The sequence below is a fragment of the Poromitra crassiceps genome (assembly GCF_964638095.1).
Source record: "Poromitra crassiceps genome assembly, chromosome: 17".
NCBI lineage: Eukaryota > Metazoa > Chordata > Actinopteri > Beryciformes > Melamphaidae > Poromitra > Poromitra crassiceps.
In genome coordinates, this window is record NC_139635.1 from 24,738,496 (window position 1) to 24,751,605 (window position 13,110).

Here is a 13,110-nt window from a genome sequence, read left to right on the forward strand (position 1 = left end):
GATGTCACAATTCCCCGAGTGTAACCAAAAACCACAATTGCTCGAGTGACATCATTGATGATGTCACAATGCCTGTGACATCATCAGTGGGACAAAAATAGAAGCAGAGAACAGAGAATGTCCACATGGATCTATCATGTACTGTAGATCAGGGCTATTCAACTAAATTGTTCAGGGGGCCACATTGTCAGAAACCTAAGGGGCCGGGGGCCGGACCGTTCCCCGAGCCATTATATGTACACTTGACACAATGCGCCACCACATTTTCACAGCCGTGCTGGAACTATTATTAAATAGAGGGTGCTGTAAGGAATGGCAGCGTCAAAGAAAATTTGATGTTTTTTGGACTTTTATCCATATTTAGAAGAATATTTAATTTTAAATTAACATTAGGATTATACTGTTGTGATGTCATTATTCAGTATCTTCTCCTTTTCTCACTCACTTTCATGTAACCACCTGCTCTCCCTTTAGTCATTTTACACAACAGACAGCAACACAGGCATAAACACTGAACTTATTATTATTATTATGGAAAACCAGATTATGATGAAAATCAAACACTGTAATGTAACAAAGGAAAAATGAAATAAAAAAGCTTCTCCCGGGCCAGTCATAGATCTTTGTCCCCCACCCAAAAAAAAAAAAATTATCAAACTCTGGCGGGCCGGATCAAAATTCAAACGGGCCGTATCTGGCCCGCGGGCCGCCAGTTGAATAGGCCTGATGTAGATGTTCTTTAAGAGATGGATACAACTCTTGATGTCTTGTTCCCCTCTGTGGTATCAAGTATGGATATTTTCCTGGGTATCGATCGGTATCAAAGTTAGAAATGCTAGTATTATATAGGGCGCATGGTGGTGCAGTGGTAAGCGCTGTCACCTCACAGCTAGAAGGTCCTGGGTTCGATTCCCACCTGGGACGCTGTGAGCGCTGAAGGAGTGTGTGCCCGTCCGCATGTCCTTGAGTGCCCTCCGCCCGGGTGGGGTCGTCAAAAGGGCCTTTCTGTGTGGAGTTTGCATGTTCTCCCTGTGCTCCCTGGGGGTTTCCTTCATATAGGAACCCCTTCACCAAAACATGCAATATCCTGGTCGCTGATGTGGTGCCTCCTCTGGTCGTTAGGGGCGCCTGTTCGGAGGGAGGGGAACTGATTGGAATAGCATGATCCTCCCACGTGCTATGTCCTACCGGTGAAGCTTCCCCCTGTCAGGTGAAATGTCTCGGAGGAAGCATGGAGCCAGTTTCGGCTCTCCCCAGATCGGCAGAGGGTGGAGCAGCACGGGGGAGAGATGCTAGTATTGTGACCACGTTTAAAGGTAGATTGATTTCAAAGTGTGTTTTCTATTTGTTTCTAGGGCATGCAGTACATTCACTATGCTGTATTGTCTATAAGCCAGTAATGTGCATTGTATGTTGTCGATGGTGTAGCAACATTGTGGGGGTTAGTTGTTTGAATAAACATGCACAGTGTCAGTGTGTGACTTAACTGTGGGTGTTGGGCTGTTAGACCTGCTGGCAGAGCATCTTCAACAGATCCGAGCGTTGCAGCAACGCCTGGAGGAGAGCATCCACTCCAACAAGCGTCTCAGGGAGCAACTGGAGAGGAGATTGGCTGAGGTGGAGAAAGAGCCAGGTACACGCCCACTCTGCTTTGAAAGGCTCTGCTCAGAAAGGACTTTCCCTTATTAGTGGCCGGGTCAGCGAAGCGGCAGGGCCACTTATCTTATCTTATATTATCTTATTTGCTGACCGAGTGTGTGTGTGTGTGTGTGTGTGTCTCTGTGTGTGTGTGTGTGTGTGTGTGTGTGTGTGTGTGTGTGTGTGTGTGTGTGTGTGTGTGTGTGCGCGTGTGTGTTCAGCAGCTACCAACATCTTCATCACAGAGGAACCGGGTCAGCTGTTTAAGGAGGTGCGCTTCCTCTGGGAGCAGAACCAGGTCCTGAGGAACTGAAGGGAGCAGCTCCACCTGGCTTCTAGAGGTAACACCGCTTCCTGAGGAACTGAAGGGAGCAGCTCCACCTGGCTTCTAGAGGTAACACCGCTTCCTGAGGAACTGAAGGGAGCAGCTCCACCTGGCTTCTAGAGGTAACACCGCTTTTCCTCCACAGACTCCAGACAATGTATCATCTGGAACAGTGATTCCCAAATGATCCCAAATAGTGGGCCGTGGTCCCCTGGTGGGCCACAAAGGTACTGCAGGCTGGCCACGAGCATGGCCGTAGCAGCTCTAATTATTTCCTATGGCACAGCACAGTCTGTGTTTGACAAGCTCTCCTGAGCTCAGTTTTTAAACTATAAGAGGGATCAGCCGAGCAGCATTTTGGTAAACAAACCGCGTCACTGGGTGGCAACGGCAATGGAACCCTATGGAGCCCAAGTGGCACGAGACTTGTGTGTCTGACTCTAGCCAGTTAATTCTGTTTACATTTTACAATACAGTTCACACAACTTTAACACAACATGCCTATATTATACATCAAACTGTTGAGCTACTTCTCTCACTCAGAATGTCAAAATATAAGCGATGTCAGGTATAGTTTTTGAGATATTAACGTTTGTTTGGCACAACTCATACTATTAACTGCCGCGGGGTTCCGCATTTCTGGGTGGCGAGTGACGACACGCTGATTCATCCTATAGCAGAAACTATAGTAGACATCCAGGTGAATATGTAGGTACCAGTCATGTTATGCAGCTAGCTGGTACCCCGTCATGTTATGCAGCTAGCTGGTACCAGTCATGTTATGCAGCTAGCTGGTACCAGTCATGTTATGCAGCTAGCTGGTACCAGTCATGTTATGCAGCTAGCTGGTACCAGTCATGTTATGCAGCTAGCTGGCACCAGTCATGTTATGCAGCTAGTACCAGTCATGTTATGCAGCTAGTACCAGTCATGTTATGCAGCTAGCTGGAAAACTGGCAGAATATAACTCCAAATTCTGCAACATTTCTGACTGAGAAGGTAAAGTTTTTGACACACACCCAGACAAACACACACACACACACACACACACACACACACACACACACACACACACAGGGAGGGAGATACTGGTAGAGAGCGCTACAGTGAGTGTGTTATCAGTTACTGTTATTAACACTGATTCTGTATCACTTTATTGATTCTGTTTCTGCACTTTGTCACATTGCTCTTATGCCGGTTTATTAATTTGCACTGCATTTCCTGTATGCCCATGTTCACATGTTCTTTTTAGGAAGTAAAAAAAATACATAGTTTAGTATCTTAGTCTCATGTTAATACAGCATATAGGGAAATAGTTTATTATCTAATTAGTCTCATGTGTTGATCAGAGTTGTGATGAAAGGGTTGGATAGGCCACCTGACATTTTCAGTTTTCAAGTTAGGGCCCCTCAGCATTTTTAAGTTAGAGAATGGCTGCTCTGGAACATTGAGCCAGTATTGGATGTGTCCTCTCAACATGTTTGATGTTTGCTCCAGACAAACAGAAGGAGAACGAGAAGCTGCAGGAGAGGCTGGCCAGAGCAGAGCAGGAAGCAAGGCAAGGCTCTGAGGCAAGACAACATCCGCCTGCAGGGGGCGCTGCAGCACAGCAGCCAGGAGCACGCACAGCTGCTACTGCAGCTACTGCAGGACGCACTGCACTCCAGCAAGGAGGAGCTGCACAGGTAAACGCACACACCACACACACACACGCACACACACACACACACACACACACACACACACACACACACACACACACACACACACACACACACACACACACACACACACACACACACAGCTACTTTATCACAATACTTACGTCAGGATACAATATTATTGCAAATTAAAAAATATTGCGATTTATTACCTTTATGCAAATGATGTCCCCAAAGGAAAAACCGTTTATCTAATGAGAGAAAGTTTCCAATCTGTTCATTTAACTTCAATCATTTTTATTGCAGCAAAATGGGATTGTCAAGCAGACAGAGTGACCAACACTGTCATAAAAATGTCATAAATGCACTGTATACATAAATGTTGCATGCACTCGACAATTGATATTATAAAATATTGTGATATTTGGCATTCGTGCCACACAAAATATTACGCTGTATACTATGCTGTATCGACCCCCCCCACCCCTAGCACACACACACACACACACGCACACACTCACACAGGTCAGATCATAAACAGGACAAGCTATTTTGCACCACACACTCGCAAACAAGATACACACATACGCTCATTACTGTACTGTACGTGCATATTGTGTTGAAGGGTTAGACCCTTATCTATGAAAGGTTTCTTTGATAGTGTAGTAATGTATGTTTTGTTCTGAAACTTGTGTGTGTGCGTTTGCAGGTTGCAGTCTGAGGTGAAGCTCCTGTCTGACTCCCAACATCTCCTGCAGTCACTGTGTGTGGAGCTGCAAGTGCAAGAAAACATCAAGACTGGAGCTCACAAACAGGTGCTGTACTCCAAGTACAGTACAGTAGGGCTGTCAACATTAATCCTATAATCGATGCATCGCGATGTGGACGTGTGAATCGAATCGAATCGTTGACAGATGAATCATTGAATCGTTTATGTTTAAATTTCTGTTGACATTCAGATTTTAAAGCACTTTCTAAGTAAAAAAGGGAGTTGATATTTATCTGACTGCTCGTATGAATTGATTAAAAAGTAGGCCATGTACAGTAATAATACAGAAAATTGAGGATTTGATACTTGGAGCTGCGATACTTTGAGCTGTATCGAGATGCATCGTGGAATCGAATCGAATCGTTGACAGATGAATTGTAATCGAATGGAATGGTGAGGCCAGTGCAGATTCACATCCCTAACTCCAAGGCATATGTTGTCTCTGAAAAGAGTCTTGTGGTGATTTACAGCCATTGTTGTTTGTGGAGCCAATGCCTTCATAAGGCACTGGACATTGTCACGGACTCCTCACACACTCTTCACAAACTCTTTGAACCTCTGCCGTCTGGCAGGAGGTATCAGAGCGAGAACCACAAGCTACCAGGGTGCTAAATAGCCAATCCATCTCACCCTGATAGAACTCTTCATTTGCACATTTACACTGGACACTTATACTGGTTTTACAAACTTCATTGTTTTAACTTTTTTATTACCGTGCACTCAACACATCTTAGGTATGCGTGTTCAGCACTGTGTTGCAGACAGATTTGTGTTTCTTATATATTGTTATTTTATTGTATTTATTTTGCACCATGATCCTTTGCATAGAGATGTATGGTCAAGTGAGAGTCAACTCAACTTGAACTTTACTATTAAGCTACTGCTTCATAAAGCTTGAAGAGACTTTAGAGGCCAGATACCAACAAAAAGATGCAGACATTTTTTGCACGACACAAGCCAACTTTCAAAATGACTATTCTTATATTTACTTTTAAAAAGAGACACTTTGGTGAGCCAAGCTACACGCGAGTCCCACAAACACCTCTGGTCTGAACCAGCGCTTAAAAACCGAGAGAATTAGAGGTTAATACGATGCAATCATGAGCTGAATTTCCCTCTCCTTGCTTGTGCCTCTGAGCAGAATCCAGCGAGGCGTCCAAGGAGCCTGTCCCTGTCCCTGGCTCGGGCTCGGTGGTCCTAGATCTGCTGCAGGAGATCAGACACCTGAGGCCGGTGGTGAAGAGGAGCATCCAAGGGAGGTACGGTGGTGTAGTGGTAAGCACTATCGCCTCACAGCTAGAAGGTCGTGGGTTCGATTCCCATCTGGGGACGAGGTGAGCGCTGAAGGAATGCGTGCCCGTCCGTATATCCCCGAGTGCCACCCCTATCGCCCGGGTGGGGGTCGACTAGGCCCCACGGCCTTTCTGTGTGGAGTTTGCATGTTCTCCCCGTGCCTCCCGGGGGTTTCCTTCATATAGGAACCCCCTTCACTAAAAACATGCATTGTCCTGGTTGCTAGTGTGGTTCCTCCTCTCAACGTTGAGGGGCGCCTGTTCAGGGGGAGGGGAACTGGTTGGAATAGCGTGAGCCTTCCACGTGCTATGTCCTACCGGTGAAGCTTCCCCTGTCGGGTGAAAAGAAGTGGCTGACCGACTGCCCATGTCTCGGAGGAAGCATGGAATCAGTCTCGGCTCTCCCTGATCGGTATAGGATGAAGTAGTAACCAGGATAAACTTAGAATCAGCACTAATGGGGGATAAAATGGGATAAAAAATCGGGTAAAAAAAAAAGAAAAGAGGAGCATCCAGACCAACACGGCACTCCAACAGACGCTGGACCTGTGGAGGCCCTCAGAAAAAAACAATTCTAAAAAGGGGGGGGGGGGGTGAGTCTGAAAAGTATGGAATTTTGAAATGGAGAATCTGTACGAACCCTTTGTTATCGTTATTGTTAATTTTATGCAATGTTACATGAACTGTATTTTCACGTTATCACAAGTTCTTGATGACTCACAAGAACAGAATGGAACCAAAGACTGTATTTTTCTTTTTATTGAAAAATGATAGAAGATACTGGGGGAAATGTCAAAAATCTCACACTGGATCACAGTTAGAATTGATCAAGTCAAAGTTTATTGTTTTGAACAAATACAATCTATGAACTACAAGCTATTCTATAAGGTGCTGCCTCACTAGAGCGGCATTCAAGTGCATTATTTTCTAACACCTGTACGTCTTACTGTTATACAGCAGTTTTAAACAACACATTAAAGTACACAGGTGAAGCCACTCTAACCTGTACCTCTTACTGTTATACAGCAGTTTGAAACAACACATTCAAGTACACAGGTGAAGTCTCTCTAACCTGTACCTCTTACTGTCATACAGCAGTTTTTATCAGCACATTAAAGTACACAGGTGAAGTCACTCTAACCTGTACCTTTTACTGTTATACAGCAGTTTGAAACAACACATTAAAGTACACAGGTGAAGTATCTCTAACCTGTACCTCTTACTGTTATACAGCAGTTTTTAACAACACATTCAAGTACACAGGTGAAGTCTCTCTAACCTGTACCTCTTACTGTTATACAGCAGTTTGAAACAACACATTAAAGTACACAGGTGAAGTATCTCTAACCTGTACCTCTTACTGTTATAGAGCAGTTTTTAACAACACATTCAAGTACACAGGTGAAGTCGCTCTAACAACATGACAAGAGCATCTCTTCTTCCTTTTTGCTTCCTACTTCACAGTACACATATGGGTGTCGTATACATTTGCTTCAATAAAAAAAAAAAAAGTTTGTATATATATATATATGTCTACATAGGTGTTAGGTGTTATTACATACAAAGTTTAGACCTTCATGCTTCACATGACATGCACACATCCAGCTGTGTCAGCCTACCAGCGCTGAGAGGAAATGTGAGGATTTTGAAAACACTGCTGCGTAACTCTAACCACCCTAATCCTGCTTTTCTGTCTCTTATTCTCTGGAAGAAAGCCTCTCGCTCTCCATCATTGGCAAAGTGAAATAGCCGAGCTCGGCTAGCTGGCTCCTGGTTCTCTGCAGACTCCTTCAGTGTCACCCTCTGAGGTTGTGTCTCTTTCTTCAGCGTCACCCTCTGAGGTTGTGTCTCTTTCTTCAGCGTCACCCTCTGAGGTTGTGTCTCTTTCTTCAGTGTCACCCTCTGAGGTTGTGTCTCTTTCTTCAGCGTCACCCTCAGAGGTTGTGTCTCTTTCTTCAGCGTCACCCTCTGAGGTTGTGTCTCTTTCTTCAGTGTCACCCTCTGAGGTTGTGTCTCTTTCTTCAGTGTCACCCTCAGAGGTTGTGTCTCTTTCTTCAGCGTCACCCTCAGAGGTTGTGTCTCTTTCTTCAGTGTCACCCTCAGAGGTTGTGTCCCTTTCTTCAGCGTCACCCTCACAGGTTGTGTCTCCTCTCTCGGAATCCACTCAGCCGCGGTGAATCTCTCCGCCTCTGCCGTCATCTGATTGGCTCTGTCCTGAGCTGAACTCGGGGGATTGTCCATCAGAGGAGCAGCCATGTTCCTGATGACTTTACTGTTGAGCTCAGGATGGAGGCTGATGTTCATCAGCTTGCTGCTGGCGTATTTGTTCTTGACAGACTGGAGGGAAACACAAGGTATTAGATTAGCTCATGTTAAAAACAACACGTCATCTTATTGAGACATTATTAGCTCATGTTAAAAACAACATGTCATCTTATTGAGACATTATTAGCTCATGCTAAAAACAACATGTCATCTTATTGAGACTGTTGCACTGTTGGAAACCAACTCACCAGGAACTTTGTTTTTCCCTCATTCACAGTCACCACATTTTTTGCAATGAGCTGCATGACTGGCTTGAGGTGGGCCTCGTCATAGTTGGAATAGTGCTGCTGTAGAGGAGACTGCAACACAACAAGAGGAGAGATCAGTCCTGTCATTTACCTTCTGAACTCATGTTGACATGCTTCAGTCAACCTTTGAATCCATCTGTAGGCCTATATACACTTCTCACCCATGAAAGGCCATCAAGGAGCAGCTGGGAGAGGCAGAGGGAAGCTGCAGCGACCTCAGAGGGATGGTATTGCACCATGTTGTAATCCATCAGAGTTAACTCCAGGAGGTACTCTGCCACCCTCTCTGTCTCTAAAAAGGACTAGACAGACAGAAGAGAGTTACTTTAATTGCCTTGATGACATCAACTACATGAAGACAGGAGACAAAATATATATTTATGGTGGTTGGCATATATATATATAACAGTATATGTACTCACGCTTGCAACCTTTGAAGCCCGCCTAAGAAAGTCCAGTGGCAGAGGGCGTCCCAGGTCAAAATTGAGTTTTCTCAAAATCACCTGCTCCATCCTGAGAATCTGGGCCGTTGTGTATCTATTGTCCGTGCTGTTGGCAAAGTCTGCAAGCTCCGGACTCCAGATCTCCTCGTACTTTGAGGCGAGCCACAAGGCCGTCACCCCGACAAGCTGCAGCTCGCTGCGAGACACCTCTTGGACCTACGGCACATAATGAGAAGAGTGTTAGCTAGCTGCTACCGCTAGTTCACAGAAGATGAACAAGATTTTTTTTTTTAAACAAGTTTGTACCTGTAAAAAACGATCCAAAATGGCGATTGAGAGATACAACGTCTCCTGAACGAGTGGCGAGCGGGAGTGAACACGGACCATCCAGTCAACTGCACGAGCTCGCATGTGTGGAGTGATTTTGTATCCCTGCATGTACTTTGCTCCCACAGCCTGCTGAGCCTGTGGAGACAGAACCACTTGTCATATAAAATACACACTTGAGCATGGCAGCTCAAAATAGACTAATCAGGGTGGTATTAGATTATATGTATATTTTCTTATGATTTTAGTTCATTATTATATTAATCAAGCAATCAATCAAAAGCAGAGTATTACCTCAAGGAGGTGCAAATAAGCATAGATGTCTTTGACATATTCCGAGCAGAGCTCTGGAAAGTCGGCATCCCACTTGTCAATGTCCTCTATGGGACACGTCTCAGCCTGGCACATCATTTCCTCCTCCTCTGTCATGGACACATCTGTCACGGCGGGGAGCAGATCTTCAGCTGCTTTCACTTTTTGGTCTTTGACAGGTCCAGTCTTCTGAAGGAACAAAGTTCACTCAAAGTCAGGCATACTGTTTTCTTTTTATATATTATTATTATTTCTGATTTCCCCCCTATTTTCTCCCCAATTGTACTTGGCCAATTCCCCCTGCTGCCCCAGTTGCTGCCCCACACCCTCTGCCGATCTGGGGAGAGCCATAGACACACACATGCTTCCTCCGAGACGAGGGGAAGCAGTTAGCAGCCGCTTCTTTTCACCTGACAGCGGGGAGCTTCACCGGCAGGACATGGCACGTGGGAGGATCACGCTATTCCCACCAGTTCCCCTCCGCCCTGAACAGGCGCCCCCGATCGACCAGAGGAGGTGCTGCTCGTGCAGCGACCAGCAAGTCAGGCATATTGTTAGCTAGTTCAACACAAAGCATGTTGCTTCATAGCTTTACCTTTGCCTTAACTGCCCTGCGTGGGCAGTTGGTCAGCTCTCCAAGGACAGCTCTGCTGTGACCTGCTGCTGTGGCTTTCTTCCTCTGTACAGGATCCGCACCCTTAGACTGTTAGGAAGAAGCATTCAAAACAAAGCAATCAAAAACACTGTAAGGAGGATCTGGCAGCTGTTCTCCACACATACCATGTTATGGTACAGTATATGACACACACACACACACACACACTCTACTGTATACAGAGACACTGCACAGCACGTCACAGTTTGAAAGCCATGCCCACCGTTGGGGAAACCTGGATGCCAAAGGTAAAAGCTGCTGTGGGAAATGTGAACAGATATGGACAGTCTGACGAGGTTCATCCTGTTTTCAAGCAGACAAATGTGTGAAAGAATGATTTCAGCACACTGCCTCCCACAGAGAGGAGAAGGTACATTGACAAAACAAACTGAATGGCCTCCATCACTGTCCAATTTCAGTATTGTTACTCCAATAAAGCTGGATATAAATGATACCACACAGTGGCCTGACGTGAAATACTTTGACATTTCCACCAGCAAGATAATATCCTGATATTAATTTGACTTCATATTTAAACATCTGAAATACAATATGCTTTTCAGACTAGTGTGACTGACTGATTGTATGGATTGCTGCTAAATTAACTCTCATATGTTAGATAACAATTCAGTGACAATTCAATTTTGCTCAGGAGTGTAAAAAAAACTTGAATTGGTGATTTTTTACATTTGTTCTCTGCACAGCCCACCACACAACTGCTTTTAGGCATGTTTAATTCAAGGAAAATGACGCTGGTGTATGGAGGTGAATGGAGAGCTTTCCCCAGCGATGGACGTGGCCTATTTCCTGCAGGGGACTGCCTCCATCTTGCTCTGCTGGTGGTGACAGCCCTGCACTGTGGTTCTCTACCTGCTTTCAGTACCTGTGTGTGTGTGTGTGTGTGTGTGTGTGTGTGTATGTGTGTGTTCTCTACCTTGCTTTTGAGAGCTTTTTTCTTAGCAGGTTGGTCAGCAAAGGACTCATCACTGCGTCTCTTCATGGCCAGCCTAGGGGGCCCAGAGGAGCTGATGGAGGAGCACACAGCCTGTCTCTGATGAGGAAAAACAGCAATGACAAACAAGTCCACTCCATTACTACTTTTTACATGTCAGCTACCATCGTCTTCTTCACAATAAACCCTTTCCACTTACATCCATAGTAGCCTATGAGGACATGCAAAGTTAATTTGGCCTAAATAAATGAAAATCACTCAAAATAAAGTACATGAAAGTAGCTGCAATACTATTAATTGTATTTGTATTCTTTGATTTGGAGGAAACAATCTCTATTTAGATAGAGAGATAACAAAATGGCCGAGTCATTCTTCTCCAGTGTGTTAACTTGTTGTAAATAAAATGGTGAAGTTGAATTCATCATTTTGCTGGGGAACCCCTGGAACTCCCTCCAGGACCCGTGGCGGTCCCCGAACCCCAGTTTGACAAACTGGGGTCCGGCTTAACCGTGGTTTATCAAACTGTTTGATAACCACGGTTGTATTTTACATGATCTACATCGTGCTGTGCTAGCCTGTGACAGTAAGAAAGCGTTTAGCTAACCTATGCTAACGTTTCAATGTAAAGATGTAAATATCGCTGAGTCAGCAGGCTACTCACGGTCAGTTTGATCGTTGATGGTGGAGTGAAGACGGTCTCTTCCTCCAGAATCACCGAGACCTTCGGCTGGAAGTTGAACCTCCTCAACTCTGGAAGTGATAAAAGCAGGGATTTAGCAGATGCTAGCTGCAGAGGCTACATTACACCTAACGTTAACGTTAGCCTACATAAACAACTGATCAGGATGCAAATGATGGCCTTGTTCACTGTAATCAAACCTAGCTGATGTGCACCATATCTTTCATCAAACCCACTTAACTGAGCATTTTGAATTGTGGGTACATTCAGTTATGTGTATTTTAATGTGTTTGAGTTGATTAACGGCTACTTACTGCGGCGACCGGGCAGTCCAGTCTCCATCGTCTCCGGCGTCCACACTTCAGTCGAAGTTATTATTTAATTCGCTAACACCGGGTGAACACGGACCTACAATCAAACGTACTTCGCCGCAGTTAAAGAAAAAAAACTAAGTAGTACAAACTAGCTGTTTGTCTCGCTTGCGAGAATTGTGTTAGCAGTCAGTCGAGTCAAGTCAAGTAGCCGCCCGTAGCCTGGTCATCTAACGTTAACTCTCTCCACTGCTCTGACGTCAACTTGTGCCAAGCTGGTCTGGTGCCAAGTACCCGGTGCCAGCTGGTTGTGCCGCCTGTCGTTTGAATCTGCGTTAGCCAATTAGGAACCAGCATATTCAATCGCGCTTTAGAATCAGCCAACCAAAAAGCAGCAGGGGGTTGTAGCCAAATCTCGCTTTGATTACGTCATTACGATAACCTTGCGGCACCAGGCTGTACGTTTATTTACGCCCACTTTCGGTTTAGGCATATACTCACCAAGAGATTTCATCCGCCATTCTTTTTTCCATCTACATTTCGTAAAATGCTTATAAAATAGTTTTGCTTTGGGCCAGCGATGCAGCTAGGCTATATTTGGAATCAAGAGAGACCATAGAACATTTCACTAGGGCAAAAAACGGATTAAAACAATCTACCGTGCGCATGGTGAAGCATGAAGTGACGTCGACTTTGGCTCTCTATATTCCTCTAGGTTCTTGGATGTACAGCTGCTCACTATCCATCCATATTCCAATTGAAAGTGTCCATCGTTCCAGGCTAGCAGAGAGGGTTTTAATAGGCCACAATAAGATGTGAATTATCTTCATATTTATTTAATCTTTGGCTAGATAGACGGAGTCCTTTATCCATGATGGATGTAATAATTATAACGGTTATGAGTCTTGCATGGCTGAAATCCTTGAGTATGATCAGAGTAGAACAGCTCAGACAGCTTGAAGTCCCATGATAAAAATGACTTTATTAAACAATAAAATGTTTTATTGACAAAAAATACTGATGTCATGAATGTAGGCTATTATCAGCTCTATAGCTGCTCCATTACATCATAATGTGTTGATTAAAAAAAGTAATTAGCCTATGTTATATTTCTCTGTCCTGTTTATACTTTGAGCAGCATATAGACTTTAAACTTTTCTTACTCGGAGACAA

The 13,110-nt window shown here is 44.6% G+C and overlaps 1 protein-coding gene across 1 annotated transcript; it reads right to left on the reverse strand.

The window, feature by feature from the left end:
- Positions 1-7,679: 7,679 nt before the first annotated feature.
- Positions 7,680-11,968, reverse strand: LOC310792274 (G2/mitotic-specific cyclin-B2-like; the record flags this gene model as incomplete). Its single annotated transcript, XM_083653996.1, has 11 exons — positions 7,680-7,700; positions 7,783-8,022; positions 8,199-8,309; positions 8,420-8,560; positions 8,681-8,917; positions 9,008-9,166; positions 9,323-9,529; positions 9,936-10,043; positions 10,930-11,046; positions 11,609-11,697; positions 11,941-11,968. The coding sequence occupies 11 exons, from the start codon at positions 11,966-11,968 to the stop codon at positions 7,680-7,682; spliced, it is 1,458 nt and encodes a 485-aa protein (XP_083510122.1).
- Positions 11,969-13,110: the final 1,142 nt, after the last annotated feature.